This window comes from Octopus sinensis, linkage group LG9, assembly GCF_006345805.1.
Source record: "Octopus sinensis linkage group LG9, ASM634580v1, whole genome shotgun sequence".
Taxonomy (NCBI): domain Eukaryota; kingdom Metazoa; phylum Mollusca; class Cephalopoda; order Octopoda; family Octopodidae; genus Octopus; species Octopus sinensis.
The window spans coordinates 76,718,433-76,734,231 of NC_043005.1; the positions used below are offsets into that span (position 1 = coordinate 76,718,433).

Below are 15,799 nucleotides of genomic sequence, written 5' to 3' on the forward strand. Positions count from 1 at the left end.
ACACAAACGTAAATGTACGTTGATATACACTGACACATCCATCCACCCACACATACATACATAAGGCAATAACATATTTGCTGGGATAAAAATATTTAACATTATTGATAAAATATTTAACATTCAATTTGTTAGGAAATATATTTGTCCGGTCTTATAGCATAACTTAAGGTATGTTAAAATTTTTGACCTAGATACTTTCTAATTCAAAACAGTATCCTTACTTGTTGATAAAATATTTTCTACAGAATTCCTTTGTTATGAAACCCTAGCCAGAATATAGCAGATGTGTGAATGACACCTGGTTTCACGGTAAGCAATAAAAACTTGATAGTTTTATATAGTCATTATAATTCACTCCGATTTCCTCTTATTGGAGTGTTGGAACTAAGTAACGGAACAATAATCATTATTAAGTTGATACTTTGGCTTACGACAACTAAAGGAGCCTTTAAGGGTAATATCACGTGGTAGTTCGTGCTGTTAGAAGTAGTGCTTAATTATCATTGAAATTGAATCTCACTGTCTTGTGAAATAAACGCATATTTGATACTGTAGTTCCAGATATACACTAGATGTGGTGATCACGGCTGGAATATATCTGATTATAATTCTGTTCAGTCGGCTCTGAGCTAGTGCTAAATAACAACAACTGCACTACGTATATATCTGTAATTAAGTAGATTGGACAAGAGAACTTCAAATGTTTTAGTGAACAAGAGTGATGAGCTCAGGTAAAAACAACCAGTCACAAGTCAATGAGCATCAAGAGACTCGATGAACTTGGTCAATCGATAATTCAAACGATGTATGGTGGAATATTAACGAATTCCTCTAATTTACGCAAGAGATACTTGACAATAACTTGACAGTTTAATTACTGTGCAAGCCTCTAAGAATATCAACCATAGCGATAAATATTCATGTGTGGTTATAACTGCTGCATTGAGCGTGTGGACGATATTCTCAATTGTCATAATCACGACTGCACAGAGACATAGAGCATAGATATCATTCTCTAATGTAGGAAGCATAATTAAAAAGTACACCGTTAACTATCAATAATGTATGCGCCTTTAAGACGGGTGAAAGCAACATTTTTTTTATTTAGAGTGAAACATCACTTAGTACTTCATTATGTACCGATCATGGGTTTGAGTGATACAAGAAGTGTATAATAAATGAGTTTTCATGTTTCTGCACTAATAATAACTCTTTCTTCTGCCGATTAGCCTGTAATATTCTGAGACTATCTTCAGTAAAATTATAGATTTGATATAATAATAATAATAATAATAATAATAATAATAATAATAATAATAATAATAGGGTGTATAACTCCAAACTTACAGGGAAAAATTCAATTTAGTATTAAATCAAATTTCACAATATAAATATAAAAACATAAATTAGAGATAATTTATATTTTATATAAATTATATATATATGTATTATAAAAGAACAAATGGAGTTAAACATTTACGATGGCTGTTACGGTAGAACTTTATGTATTTCTAGATTGCATTGCATCATAGCATATATTCCGCCATCTTCATTTATTTTGAACAGGTGAATATCTGATGCTGGATTATATGCTATGATGTAATCTAGGAATACTTCGAACATTTTTACCGAAATAGCACTTGTGAATTTTAAACCCCCAATTTGAGTACTTTTTTATACCTACGCCGCACCTAGAATCTGCTAAGTTGGATCTACGGTTTAAATTGAATCTGGTACTTACATATCTACAGTATCATACTAAGACTACTAAGGTATAATATACTTTCATGGTTGTTTTATTTCACTATACATGTATGTATGTATGTATGTATATGCATATGTGTGTTTATAAAATGTGTCCAGCCGTCAAAACTGATATAGCTTAAGTGATGGAATTGTCCATGATTTTACTCGGGTTCTGAATTGGCCAATAGTGAGACTTACTTTCATAGAAAGTTGATTCACTTGATATAGCACGCCACAGCAGCAAGATAACTGCTCATACAATTCAGAAATCTCAAGAAAATTGAAATTTATAAACAATGATTTACACTTTCCTCACTTTATTAGAAAATGTACAAGCGCTCGTAGCAATGTTTGTACCCACAGAAATGTGTACAATAAGAGCGGAAATATATTCGCACCAGTTTCAAGAAACTGAATCTGGATATTGTAGCCTGACATACCAACACGCAATTTACTCTTTATTATAGGTATTTGTTTGCATATATGCTTTTTCAGTATGTTAAACTATGCTAATTCGTTTAGAGCTTAGGTTTAATTGAATAATAGATCTCAGCAAATAAGTTATCTTTATCCTTATGTTAACAATGGTTATATTGTAAAAGGGTGGTTGAAAGAAAATCGTCACTTGTCATCATATAATCACTTATCACTATTAAAAACGATATATGAACAGCATATCATTTCCTCTATACAGCAAACATCAATGAACTATAGGTTAGAAGCACATGAATTAGGTGTAAAAGTAAAATTCTCAACTTGGCTGGAAAATAAAAAACATTCATCGTTAATGTTTGGCTAGAAAGAAGAAGAATACATAAAAAAAAACATTTGTAATAATACAATTGCATAATTTAACGAAAATCTGAAAACAGAATTGTCTTTTTTTTACGCCTTGTTTGTTTGAAAAAACCAGCAGCATATTGAGAGCTGATTCTTTTGACCTATTAATATTAAATAGAAACCGTTGATAGTTGAAAATGAAAGTACGATTTCTATAAATATTTTTGGTCAAAAATACCCATTGAAGCAGACAGTGACTAATAGTGGTACGAGACTTGCTGATATCCTGATGAGAGCATGGGAACATTTTAACTATATTTACTGAAACTAAATTCGCATCCTTAGAAATGTTGTATTTCCCAAAGGATATATAACACTAAAGTTCTTAACATGTTTTTCCGAGAAAAAAATTAGTAAAAGCACATTTTAAAATTGATCTAGCTTGAACAATACCTCTTTACAACACTTATCATTTTCTTAATATATGATAAATTAGCTGCAATTTCTATGATTGAATCTGAATTATGTGAATAGTTCGTTTCCGTTATCACCAAAACGTGGAAAGTTGGGATATTTTTATTAACGTTGTCCCTATACTCAGGTCTTGTAGGTAAATTTTTTCCTAAAAGGCCTGATATCAACTGCAAAGAAACAAAACTATTGTTGGTTTAATTAGTCATGTGTTATAGTTAAGCAAATATTATTTGTTAATATACCAGTACCTTTTTTTAAAGCAGACGAGGAGAAATGAGGGGCAGAGAAGTCAACAGTTAGTGATTCAGAATTTTTGCAGTGAATTGTTTTATTATAACAAGTGCTGCTTACAAGTTAGCTCCAATGCCCCGCAGCGAAGCTCTGGAGTGAAAGATAGAGTTAGAGAGACAGAGATTGAGAGAGACAGATAGAGATAACTCGTTAGGTTGAATTCGTAAGAACTAATAGACGTGAGTTTCACAAGAGACATGCATAAAAGTTAAGAAAAGAGTGTCAAATGCACCGATGCTTCCGTTATGGAATCATCAGAGTTCCTGATAATTTCTATTCACAGCCGGTGAAAGATCAAAGGTAACCTTTAAGAAAGCACGAAGACACTATATATATATATATATATATGAGTCTATAAACATATATAATATATACACATATATAAAATATATGAATATATGTACATGTATATATATAATATATATAACTATGTATATATATATATAATACGTATGCATATATATATTTATAGACAAAATATATACATGCCTACACACACATATATATATATATTATACATATCTATGTGTATATATACGTATGTGCATATATGTATATATACATGACGTTTTATATATTTCTTGGAGGATTTAATTGTTTTCATTTTTAGAATTCTTCAATTAAACTCTATATCTCGATAAAATATTTATCATTTACTATTGTTTGACATTCATTGGGTGTTCAGAAGCGCTTTCAAGCATTTTGTTTCAGTAAGCTTAAATAATATTAAGGCAGATTAGTCAAACATTATTGGGAAATGAATTAATTTTTAAATCTACTTTTCCTATTATTTATATCCTTAATTCATGTTATTAAAATAATTTTTGTCACAACGCTAAAAAATTTAACTTCTAATGGTAACTTTCTTTATCATTTAATACATATATCTGTATATATATATATATATATATATATATATATATATATATATATATATATGTATATATATAACAAGAGCTTTTGAAGCGCCTATATTTCACTACTTTTATAAAAAGCACTTTTCGAATAAAAATTATTTCCAATTATTTTCATTGTTACATTTTTTATAGTTTATGGAGAAAAAAAAAAAACGCTCTGACCAAATGGGAAAATTTAGATAGATTTTTTGTTTGTTCTTAAATAGTTTGCCTTTTATTTCATTTTCTATGTTCAAGTCTCTTTTCAGTTAAATACAAAATTGTGCCAAGGGTTCGACTTTTTAAAGGTAATATCTAGAAGTCCTTTTTCACTCACCATTTTGAGAGAGGTCGATTTATGCAGTGTATATTTAGAAATAGCTAAACATGAATATCTCTTATGTTTGAATTTATAATTAAAATTTAAGATCAGGGAAGTTTAGGCTGCCGCTCGGGATTACAGCACGAATTAATAGTAGTCTCACTCAACGTGCCGGTTTTCTATAATTCTTAAAAGATTAGGTAAGCAGTTTTTCTTTCATGTCCTTTGAACTTAAGCTTATAATAAAAAAGTTAATTAATCTAAGATATAAAGAAGGGGAATTAAAATAGGTGATATTTGTTTTTGTTTTTTAAGTTTTATATTAAAAAGTGTTTTCTGTAATTTCTGTTGTAGCTTTAATTTTGCCAGAGAGGGAAATATAACATTATAATAGGACGAATGCGATAGAGGGGTTATAAATAGACATTATATATATAATATAACTTAAATAATATACTGTTAAATTAACAAAGCGCGACATTTTAAAAATTGGTTTGATAATTGATCTTATATTTCATGTTTCAATGCATATGTACCACAGTATATCATTATATATACCTATAGCTGCATATATATATATATATATATATATATAAATATATATGTATATTTAGACTCACATATATATGATATATACATATGTATACGTATATATATATATGTATTTTGAACTTTATATATATATATATAAATATATATATATATATAGTTTACATTTTTAAATATATTAACTAGTTGCCTATATATATTTAATGGCATATATATATAATACAGACAAATGCATATGCTTGTTATAAGTTCATTAGATAAGACCACAAATGTGCCTGATTGATAAGGTTACATGCACATTTTTTTACGATTCCAGCAAAAAAGCGATACACATTGAACAATTTGTTTTACTAGACAAATATAAGATCAGCAATGGCGGTAAATAACAATGCCAATATTTTTTGTGTAATGTTCATGTTTTCTTCACATTTTGTAAAAAAATTGTTGTTGCTACTGTAAAAACTGTTCATATGAAAAATCTATGTTATCAGTCTTTTTTGTTGTATTTGTTTTTCTTTTGTGTTGATTTTCCCTATTCCTTGGTCGAGCTGACTTTTTTTTCTTCACTCATTGTCCGACGTTCTTGAGTGGTCGTAGAAGTTACGCCTGAAATATGTAATTTTTGGCCTGTCAGAAGGGAGGAGTAGGAAACATATCGCAGAAGGAAATATAGTACTAACGAAGAAGGATATAAGGATCACAGAACGGACAGATAAGTGCGTGCAAGAATTTAGTCCAATTGCAGCATCATGCAAGGTAAATCTAATTTCATGTAAATTACTAAACAAGTGTTTTGGTATTTCTTTTTCCATTTGAGATAAGCAAATTCTACAGAAGATAGCTTTGTTTGTGCAGAAATTAATAATTGAGTAAAGGAAAATAGCACACACACAAGAAAAGAAAATTACTAAATTGTAAAGTACCGTTTTGAAGAATGGTACGCTTATTACCAGATTTATAGTATGGAAAATAGAAAAACTGGTTAGATTGTGGCGAGAGAAAGGAGTTGTTAGAAAGAAGACAAAGATGTTTTGTAGAAAGCACTTTGTTAACATGTCTGTATCTGCAAGCTACAATATATATCTGCACTATGTGTTAGCTATAAACTGAGTGATTTGAATCGTTGGAACAACTTAATTTGGAAGGATTCTTGTGACAAGTAAACTGTACATATGAATAAGAATGTGATTATAAAAAATATAGGATTATATACACCCCCACCATATGTGTATGCAAGCTATTGTACATTTAATAGTATAAGGTAATATACAAAGTACATATGTACATCCATATATATTACGTATAAATGAATGCATATATATATATATATATATATATATATATATATATATATATATATATATATTCCATATGTACAAACTTCTGATTTTTTTCTGTTTTACTAATATAATTATAAATGAGTAGCACCACGTCGTTTGTACACTTTGGCTCTAATACGCACCACCGGTAGCCTCATAACTGCTTTCTGATGACTTGGTGAGCATGGTAGACAGCACTTCTGCCTCACTAGTTCTGGATCCGACAACTTGTTCCACTATCTGCTTCATCCCAATTCTGTTGGCACAAACAAACAACCAAAAGAAAAAACAAGGTAGAAAAAAATGTCTTCTTAAAAACCTACTGCATTTTTTTAAATCTTCGAGTGCGTTGTCCTTTCTTTCGTTCTCTTTCTCACCTGGTTACTATTTCACAACGTACCATTTTCCTGTTGACTTCCATAACTTGCCTGTGATGCATTTTGGGAACAATGAGAGCAGTACCAAAGCCTGTTCTGAGTGCTTAATACCTTAATATTATTAAAAATCAATTAAAAGCCCTCTATTATTATATTTCTCCTATTGTACAAAATGTCTTTACCTCTTTCTGTCATGTTTCTTTTGCCATCAAAGTATAATAAGAAAAATAATAAAATTACACATTGAATATATTTTTGCGAAAAACAAAACAAAATATGTAGTAGTTGGAAGACGGGAACACACAAGTTGAATGTTTGTTAGCAAACATTGAGTTTGAGGAGAATCAACTTTTAGTTCATATACATATATATATATGAAATAAACAACATTTATCTTCCAGATTTATCTCTTAAGTATACTATTGATAATGTTAAAATATATAATAAAAGGGCTACTTTCGAATTAAGTTACATAATTATATTACTAATATATGAACAGAATGCAAAATTTTATTATATTTAATAATTAAAAATATTGCTATTACTACCGTTTTCTTCATTTGGCAAGGTTAACATGCATCTAGTATGTTTAATATTTTTTAATACTGATTATGTATCAAAATTACTGTTGTGGTATTCTTAAACTTACATCATACAGTACAAAGCATTGTTGTATAAAAAATAATTAAAATTTAACGTTATATCTCGAATCACGTTAATAAATTCGTTTGAATATGAAAATATATATAATTTTTTTTTTTTTTATCATTGAGCAACTCATTCTCTGATTTTGAATCTATCGGCTTCCAATGTTTAATACAGTAGCATACGTCATTCAGACTTCTTAAATTGATTTCTTGATAATATTAGAAGATACTAAAAGTGAAAATCTGAAAGGAATAGACAGAGGCTTTCAATTAAATTTCCTGGTCAGTAGATAGACATGAAGAAACCTGGAGAATTTATATGAACAAAAACTTCCAGGATATAATACTTTATTTTGAATACTACATAATACTACATATTTTGCGGTAATTTTATTTTGAGAAAATTTAGGATTCATTGTTCCTTGATAAACATTTATTTCCGCAAAATCTATTGAAGCTGAAATATTTTCACAGACCCATTGTAATTATATATATGTATATATATATATACACATATATATATATATATATATATATATATATATATATATATATATATATATATATACATATGTATTTATATATATATATATATATATATATATATATACACATATATATTAATATATATGTATATATATTATTTATTTATATCTATATATACATATATATAAATATATAGTAATATACATGCATACACAATCACATATACACATATAATATAGATACATATATATATGAGTACATGTTTAATCACACATAAACACACATACACAAATATTCATACAGGTACATATATGCGTATGTATATATATATATATATATATATATATATATATATATATATATATATGTAACATAAAATATATACATAGATGCATATATCCATATATATATATACGTATATATGTATGTATATATATATATTCATTTATATATTTGTGCTCTATTGTTCCACTTATATGTACGTAAGTGATGTATGATTCTTTGATTTTTTATACGTTGATGTATATGCAGATGCTAAAAATGTACAGGTGTATTTATGAACTAATGGATATATAAAGATGCCTTGAGATGCGTAAATATTTATATGAAAATTATTATGTCTGTGTAACTTTGATTTATTCTCTCCCTAGTATAATCTATTATAAGCTAATCACCCTAATTTATCTGACATAGGGCCTAAAAAAACCATATTTTGGAGTTAGCTGTAATAATAGAATGTAAAATAATACAAACGGAAATATATAAAATGCTAAAATGTTATTGAAATAAAGGAATGTAAAATTTCGTAAGATATAGAGATATACACTGCTTAATTTAGCAAGTATGTGAGGTTACTATCCTTTCATTCTATCATAAGACTACATAAATACAATTTCAAGAGAAAATATTTGTTCATTTCTTTGTAATGAAACGTGTAATAAAAAATTATTTTCAATATATACCATCCATTATAATATAAGAATAGCATAACTGAATGAGACTATCCTAAAATATTGATATATAATACAGGCGGAAGCGTTCATATTTTTTCTGTGTGGGTGGTGGGAGGATAGTCAGTTTAGTCGATCCAGTACTTACTCGACTTGTATTTATATCATCAACTCAGAAAATGTAAAATATTATATATATATAACGTTTACGAAGTCGAACTCGACTAAACTCTTGATGTAAAATGTTATAAGCAAATGAATGGTAACTTAGTCTAACATTGTCTGTAATAAAATTAATAGAAGATTTTTGCAGTGAGGGTATTTTTTTTTACACTGGAGAGATGGAATTTGACCCCAGCGGAAGTTCTACACAAATCTATTGTCCCGAATTAAATACTGTTAAACATTATAATCACTTAGCTGTTTCCGACATCACTACGTTTGTCGTATATGATTGCAATGAATTTCATAAATGATACGTTTTAACTCCTACGACACTGATGGCTCTCATTTTGTGATGGTCACACTTTCCCTATTTCCAGGTCATACTACTTGATTTATTGAGTTCGATCTATCTTTATTATTAGTTTTAAATATAAGACGCTTTGGAATAATTTCGGGACTGTGATTTTCCAAAAGAAATATAAACTAAGATAGGAAGTAAAAACTGTCCCAGGACTTTAGCTTAATATATCTTAGAAAGATAGAATATACACTGGATATCAAATTAATTTTTATATTTACTTTTCAAACACTTTTCAAAAGTTGCCAATAAATCTAAACTAAGATTAACCCCATCATTGTCAATAACATTTCAGATATAACAGCATTTTTCTTTTCTAATTTTGGATAATATTATATAATTGTACTTCTCTAATGTAACGAGAAGTACAGTTCTGAAACAAGTATCCCTTTTTCCTACACTCTAGTTCAACATCTTGTGATATTTTCATTGTGACTGTTGAATACTATACTTATTTTCTTTTTATTCTACTCATTGTGAAATCAAACTCTACATTTGGGGAGAGCTGATTTGTATAATAAGCACATTATATAACCATTTTGTGCTTCGCAGTCATGAAAGAGACTATGGCCACATTAAATATTATATTACCATAAATGAGGCTTGGGTTGATTAAGATAAAGCTTCTTGGATGTGGTGGCATTCATACCTTCTCAGTGTTGTATAATCAGACGATCTCTACCATGAGCTTACCAATTAAAGTACGACACTCGTAATAATAATAATAATAATAATAATAATAATAATAATAATTCTTTCTAATAGAGGCCCAAGGCCTGAAATTAGTGGGGAGGAGGTTAGTCGATTACATCGACTCCCAATATTTAACTGGTACGTATCTCATTGACGCCGAAAGACTGAAAGGCAAAGTTCCCCTCGAATCGACAACACTTGAACCAGAACGTAAAGATGGAATGCCGCTAAGTATTTTGTTCGGCATGTCAGGTCATTGCCTTCTTAATGATAGAAATAATAATGGTTTCAAATTTTAGCACAGGATCAGCAGTATATTATAGGAGAAGAATATTCAACACCGAACCAAGTTGTTGGCTGGTTCTTTATTTTGTTTACCCTGAAGCGATAAAAAGTAAAATGGACTTTGGTGTGGTTTGAACTCAGAGTTTAAATACCTGGAAGAAATGCAGCTAAGCATTATATCAGATGCACCAAAAATTCTGCCAATTCGCTGCCTTGTTACTTGGATTTGGGGCACAAAACCAAAATATTTGGGGAGAAAGAAGTTACTTGATATCAGCTTCATTAGGTAGCAGCTTTATTATTTCACTAAGATTGTTTCTTTTTACATAAAACTATTATTCTACTATATTTGTTTGAACTTAAATTGAAAGAAATCCATCCGCTGTTGAAACTTAAGCAAAAAACCCATTTAAAATCTACAACATTGTTTAATGAAAAAAATAAGGGATTTTAAGAAAGGGTTACAATGGAAGGAAAGAACCAGGACTAGACAGAAGAACTGAACGATAAAAAACAAGGAAATAGAATCTTAGAAATGAGATATTAATTAAGAAGAGAAAGAATTAGGATATGAATGGATTGATTAGGGAATGGAGGTTAGTTTTTAACTCTTTCTATTTCGAGAAAAAAATGAGGGAAGAAAGTAGTTTTAGAACCGGGTTTAATGTTCAACTTGTTTAATCACGTATTCCAACATCTACCGTACTACGTGTAGATAAACTAAATTCAGCAGAAATAGCACGAAAACCCAACAGAAAAAAACACACACCTAGAGCACTACTTCAACTGAAAAGTTGCACAGATAAAAACAGAATGAGAAATAAAAAGAAACAAAAAAGAAACACGATGACATACTACAATATATTTTTTAGCAACAAGCAAAACACTGCCACTGCGTTAAATTTAGAAGTTTCACATCAATATATGTATATATGGGAAACGGCTTCTCTTATGACACATGTACTGAAAACATGACTGTGATGTAGTTTCATCTATTTTTATCAAAATTTTTTATTCCGTATTCTTTTATGATTTATTTCTAATATTTTTTATTACAGGAATATTTCTATATCACAAAAAACATCAACAATTCTAGACCTTCATAGACTCTCTTTCGAGAAATGGTAATATGGCTGTATGTTACTGCCTCTTAAAGGTAGACAGATCTAACGTGATTGGAATACACTTTACCGCCACAATTAGAAATATAGAGTGTTGATTTATAGATTTACGTAACATCTGACAGTTTATTTTCATTTATGACTAGTTTATGTTCTACAACGTGGATCACCTATGAAAGAGACAGAACTAGAACACAGTCGTATTTTCAATGTAAATATTTGTGTGTGTACCTATACATATAAATATAAATATACATATATATATTCATATATATTAAAGTAGATATATATATATATACACATACAAATCAGTCATATGAATAATTATTGCTGTTTGCTAGTGCAAAGAAAACGAGGCGAAGTGTAATTAAAATTTAGAAACCAATCGGTTAGCTTGACTACTAAAATCTAAGGGGTGCAAGAGCCAGGCAAAACATAAAAAAATCTTAGACATGCAAACCAAAATCTGTGTTATCTTTTTTATTAAAAACATCGAAAGCAGGATACATGTCCAACAGTTTCAACGTACCACCCACCCCATTTGAACTCGCATCGGGGAAATTCTCCGATGGCCTTTTCATCTCTGCTCTCCTGATTTCAGCGGTTTCAGCAGTTTTCATCGACTCAGCCATACCATCCGTGCCACTTCTAAATTGCTTAGATGTAGTTTTGAGCTGTATTGTAATTTCCTTTTGGGGATCTTTAATCATTCTCACCGCCTCACTTTCAGCTTTGTATACTCGCTTTTCTCCTCCCCAATCATAACCATTCTGTTGACTCTCAGCATATGAATTATCAGCCTCATCTGTAGCCGAGGTTTCGCTGAATGTCTTATAAACTATTTCGCTTACGCTATCATCGCTCTGCTTTATAAAATAGCTTTCTGGAGCAGACGATTTGAGCAAAGTATAATTTTCCGTTACTGTATCTTTCGTTGATTTCGATTCAGATACAGAATACATGTGTTCAGTTTCAAAGCCCGTTTTTAACTGATCAATTCCTGGGGTCGAAGAAGATGTCAACTTATAGGGAAACATTTGTGATGTAGATGTTTCTGGTTGGCCATTTTCTTTTTGTACCCACGATGGAAAACTAGCTACTACAGAACTACTGGGAAGTAAACCTTTATCATGGACTACTGTTCTGGTTTGTAAAAAAGTGTCAGTATCCTTGAAAGTTTCTAAATCTGAAGAATGAAAAGAACGCTGTAACAAAGGGGACTTAACTGTCTCAGAATAGACATGAGACAGCAAAGGTTCACCAGTTTCTAATGGTACTGTGCAACTTGCGGTCTCTAAAACTAACACTGAAGTAGAATGTTCAGTCTCGTGCTTTTCAGGTATAATAATGGATGAAGCTTTCATAGAATCATTCAATTTCGAGACTTCAGTAGACTCAGATCGTAACTGGTATTTATTGTATTGAGAATTATCATATGTACTACCCTGATTCGATTCAATCTTAAAGGTGATACGATCTGAAGCATTGCCAGTTGTTACAGTGGGTTGGGAAATTATATTATCACTTGAGGTTTTTAGTTCAGTCTTATTCGTTGAGTTAAAAGATGGAATATATTCAGTGGACGCGGAGGGTGAATGTCTTAAGATGTTGGCTTTATCAGATGAATCAGCAGGCCTAGTTGATATTGAAACTACAGATGAACTAGTTGTTACGTATTGTGATTGACTAGACGTGACTGGAAACACTTTCTTCCCTGAAGTAGAAAACGAGGTAACTTTCAAGGATTCAGTGTTACTATAAGACCTAGGGGAGGCATCTTTGTCAGATATTAGTGACGTATAGTGTTTATCATGAGATAACTTTTCATGAAGTGATGAAGTTGCAGTTTTACTGTATTCCTCATCTTCTACAGAAGATTTGAGAGAATTGGCAGAAGCTGGTGATTGATATTTAATTTGATCTCCTGCCTCAACAGACGAACGACTTTCAGATAAAGTAGAAGTACATCTCCCAGATGCAGGTAAGCTTACACTTGTAGACTTTCCCTGCTTTAAATCTACTAGAGATTCAGACAAATATACAGGAGATAAAGCTGGTTGGGATGGAGAAGAATACCTTACTGAAAGTACAGGAGATTTTGCAGAATTAATGGGTGACTTTACCTTTTGCGAATTTTCCAAAATGTTTGGGGAGATAACTGGTTCAGATTTTACAAAGGACTTGTCCTTCAGATAGTCTGCATCCTCAGATTGAATAGGTGATGTTGCTTTCTTAGATGACTGTTTTTTATCCGATATAACTTTTTCAGGGCTAGAAGGTGATTTAGCAGGTTTGGTTATCACAGTGGATTTAGCTTTTTCTGAGGGAGAAGTGGGTAACACTGAGTCAGAGGGTGCAGTTGGTACAGACTTGGTTTTCTCATATATCACAGAGGACTTTAAAGATTCAGAAGTAATTGAAGATTTGTGTTTTTCAGAGGCCACAGGTGAAAGAGATCGATCCGATTTATCGGTTATACATTGTCCAGACAATACAGGAGACAAATGTTCTGAGTCAGATTTAACAGGGGAGTGGGGAGACGTAGCTATCACAGATGATTTAAGGGTTTCAGATTCTGACTTTTCAGAAGGTTCAGGCGAAAGCCTTTGTTTCGATTGCATTGACTCTGTCTCCAGTGTGTGTGAAGAGGTTTTGAGGGATTTAGAAGATTTTGAAGAGACTGAGGTTTTTGACTTCTCAGATTCTGCTTTTTCTGAGGGCACATGTGATGAAGGCGATTTTGCGGCTGGTGACTGAACTGGAGATTTTGACTTAACAGATTCTGCTTTTTCAGAGGGTACGGGGGATTGTGGGGATTTTGCAGGTTCTGAGGTGACAGGAGATTTTGACTTTTCAGATTCTGCTTTTTCTGAGGGTACAGGGGATTTTGCAGGTTCTGATGTCACAGGAGATTTTGACTTTTCAGATACTGCTTTTTCTGAGGGAACAGGGGATGTTGCAGGAGATTTTGACTTTTCAGATTCTGCTTTTTCTGAAGGGGCAGGAGATACAGGGGTCTTCGCAGGCTCTGACGTTACAGGTGACTTTGATTTTTCAGATTCTGCTTTTTCTGGGGGGATAGGAGACTTTGGGGATTTTGCAGGTTCTGAGGTAACGGGGGATTTTGATTTTTCTGAGGTTACAGGGGATTTTGCAGGTTCTGATGTCACAGGAGATTGTGACTTTTCAGATTCTGCTTTTTCCGAGGGAACAGGGGATTTCGCAGGCTCTGAGGTGACAGGAGATTTTGACTTTTCAGATTCTGCTTTTTCTGAGGGTACAGGGGATTTCGCAGGTTCTGATGTGACAGGAGATTTTGACTTTTCAGATTCTGCTTTTTCTGAAGATACAGGGGATTTTGTAGGTCCTGAGGTAACAGGGGATTTCGACTTCTCAGATTCTGCTTTCTCTGAAGTTACAGGGGATTTTGCAGGTTCTGATGTGACAGGAGATTTTGACTTTTCAGATTCTGCCTTTTCAGAGGGTACGGGGGATTTCGCAGGTTCTGATGTCACAGGAGATCCCGACTTTTCAGATTCTGCTTTTTCTGAGGGAACAGGGGATTTCGCAGGTTCTGATGTGACAGGAGATTTTGACTTCACAGATTCTGCTTTTTCGGAGGGTACTGGGGATTTCGCAGGTTCTGATGTCACAGGAGATTTTGACTTTTCAGATTCTGCTTTTTCTGAGGGAACAGGGGATATCGCAGGTTCTGATGTGACAGGAGATTTTGACTTCACAGATTCTGCTTTTTCGGAGGGTACAGGGGATTTCGCAGGTTCTGATGTGACAGGAGATTTTGACTTTTCAGATTCTGCTTTTTCTGAGGGAACAGGGGATTTCGCAGGTTCTGATGTGACAGGGGATTTTGATTTTTCAGATTCTGCTTTTTCTGAGAGAACAGGGGATTTCGCAGGTTCTGATGTCACAGGAGATTTTGATTTCTCGGACTCTGCTTTTTCTGAGGGTACTGGAGATTTTGCAGGTTCTGATGTGACAGGGGATTTTGACTTTTCAGATCCTGCTTTTTCTGAGGGTACAGGGGATTTTGCAGGTTCTGAGGTCACAGGAGATCCTGACTTTTCAGATTCTGCTTTTTCTGAGGGAACAGGGGACTTTGCAGGTTCTGAGGTCACAGGAGATTTTGACTTCTCAGATTCTGCTTTTTCTGAGGGTACAGGGGATTTTGCAGGTTCTGATGTCACAGGAGATCCTGACTTTTCAGATTCTGCCTTTTCTGAGGGAACAGGGGATTTTGCAGGTTCTGATGTTACAGGAGATTTTGACTTTTCAGATACTGCTTTTTCTGAGGGCACAGGGGATTTTGCAGGTTCTGA

At 31.9% G+C, this 15,799-nt stretch overlaps 1 protein-coding gene across 1 annotated transcript in view; it reads right to left on the bottom strand.

The window, feature by feature from the left end:
- Positions 1-5,232: 5,232 nt before the first annotated feature.
- LOC115215374 (flocculation protein FLO11) overlaps positions 5,233-15,799 on the bottom strand; it is a 102,758-nt gene continuing 92,191 nt past the window's right edge. The window contains exons 14-15 of the mRNA XM_036506040.1: positions 13,586-14,381; positions 5,233-5,667 (exon numbers count right to left, since the gene is read on the bottom strand). Coding sequence (XP_036361933.1) covers positions 5,662-5,667; positions 13,586-14,381 — 802 coding nt within the window. The 3' untranslated portion in view covers positions 5,233-5,661. The remainder of the gene's footprint in view (positions 5,668-13,585; positions 14,382-15,799) is intronic.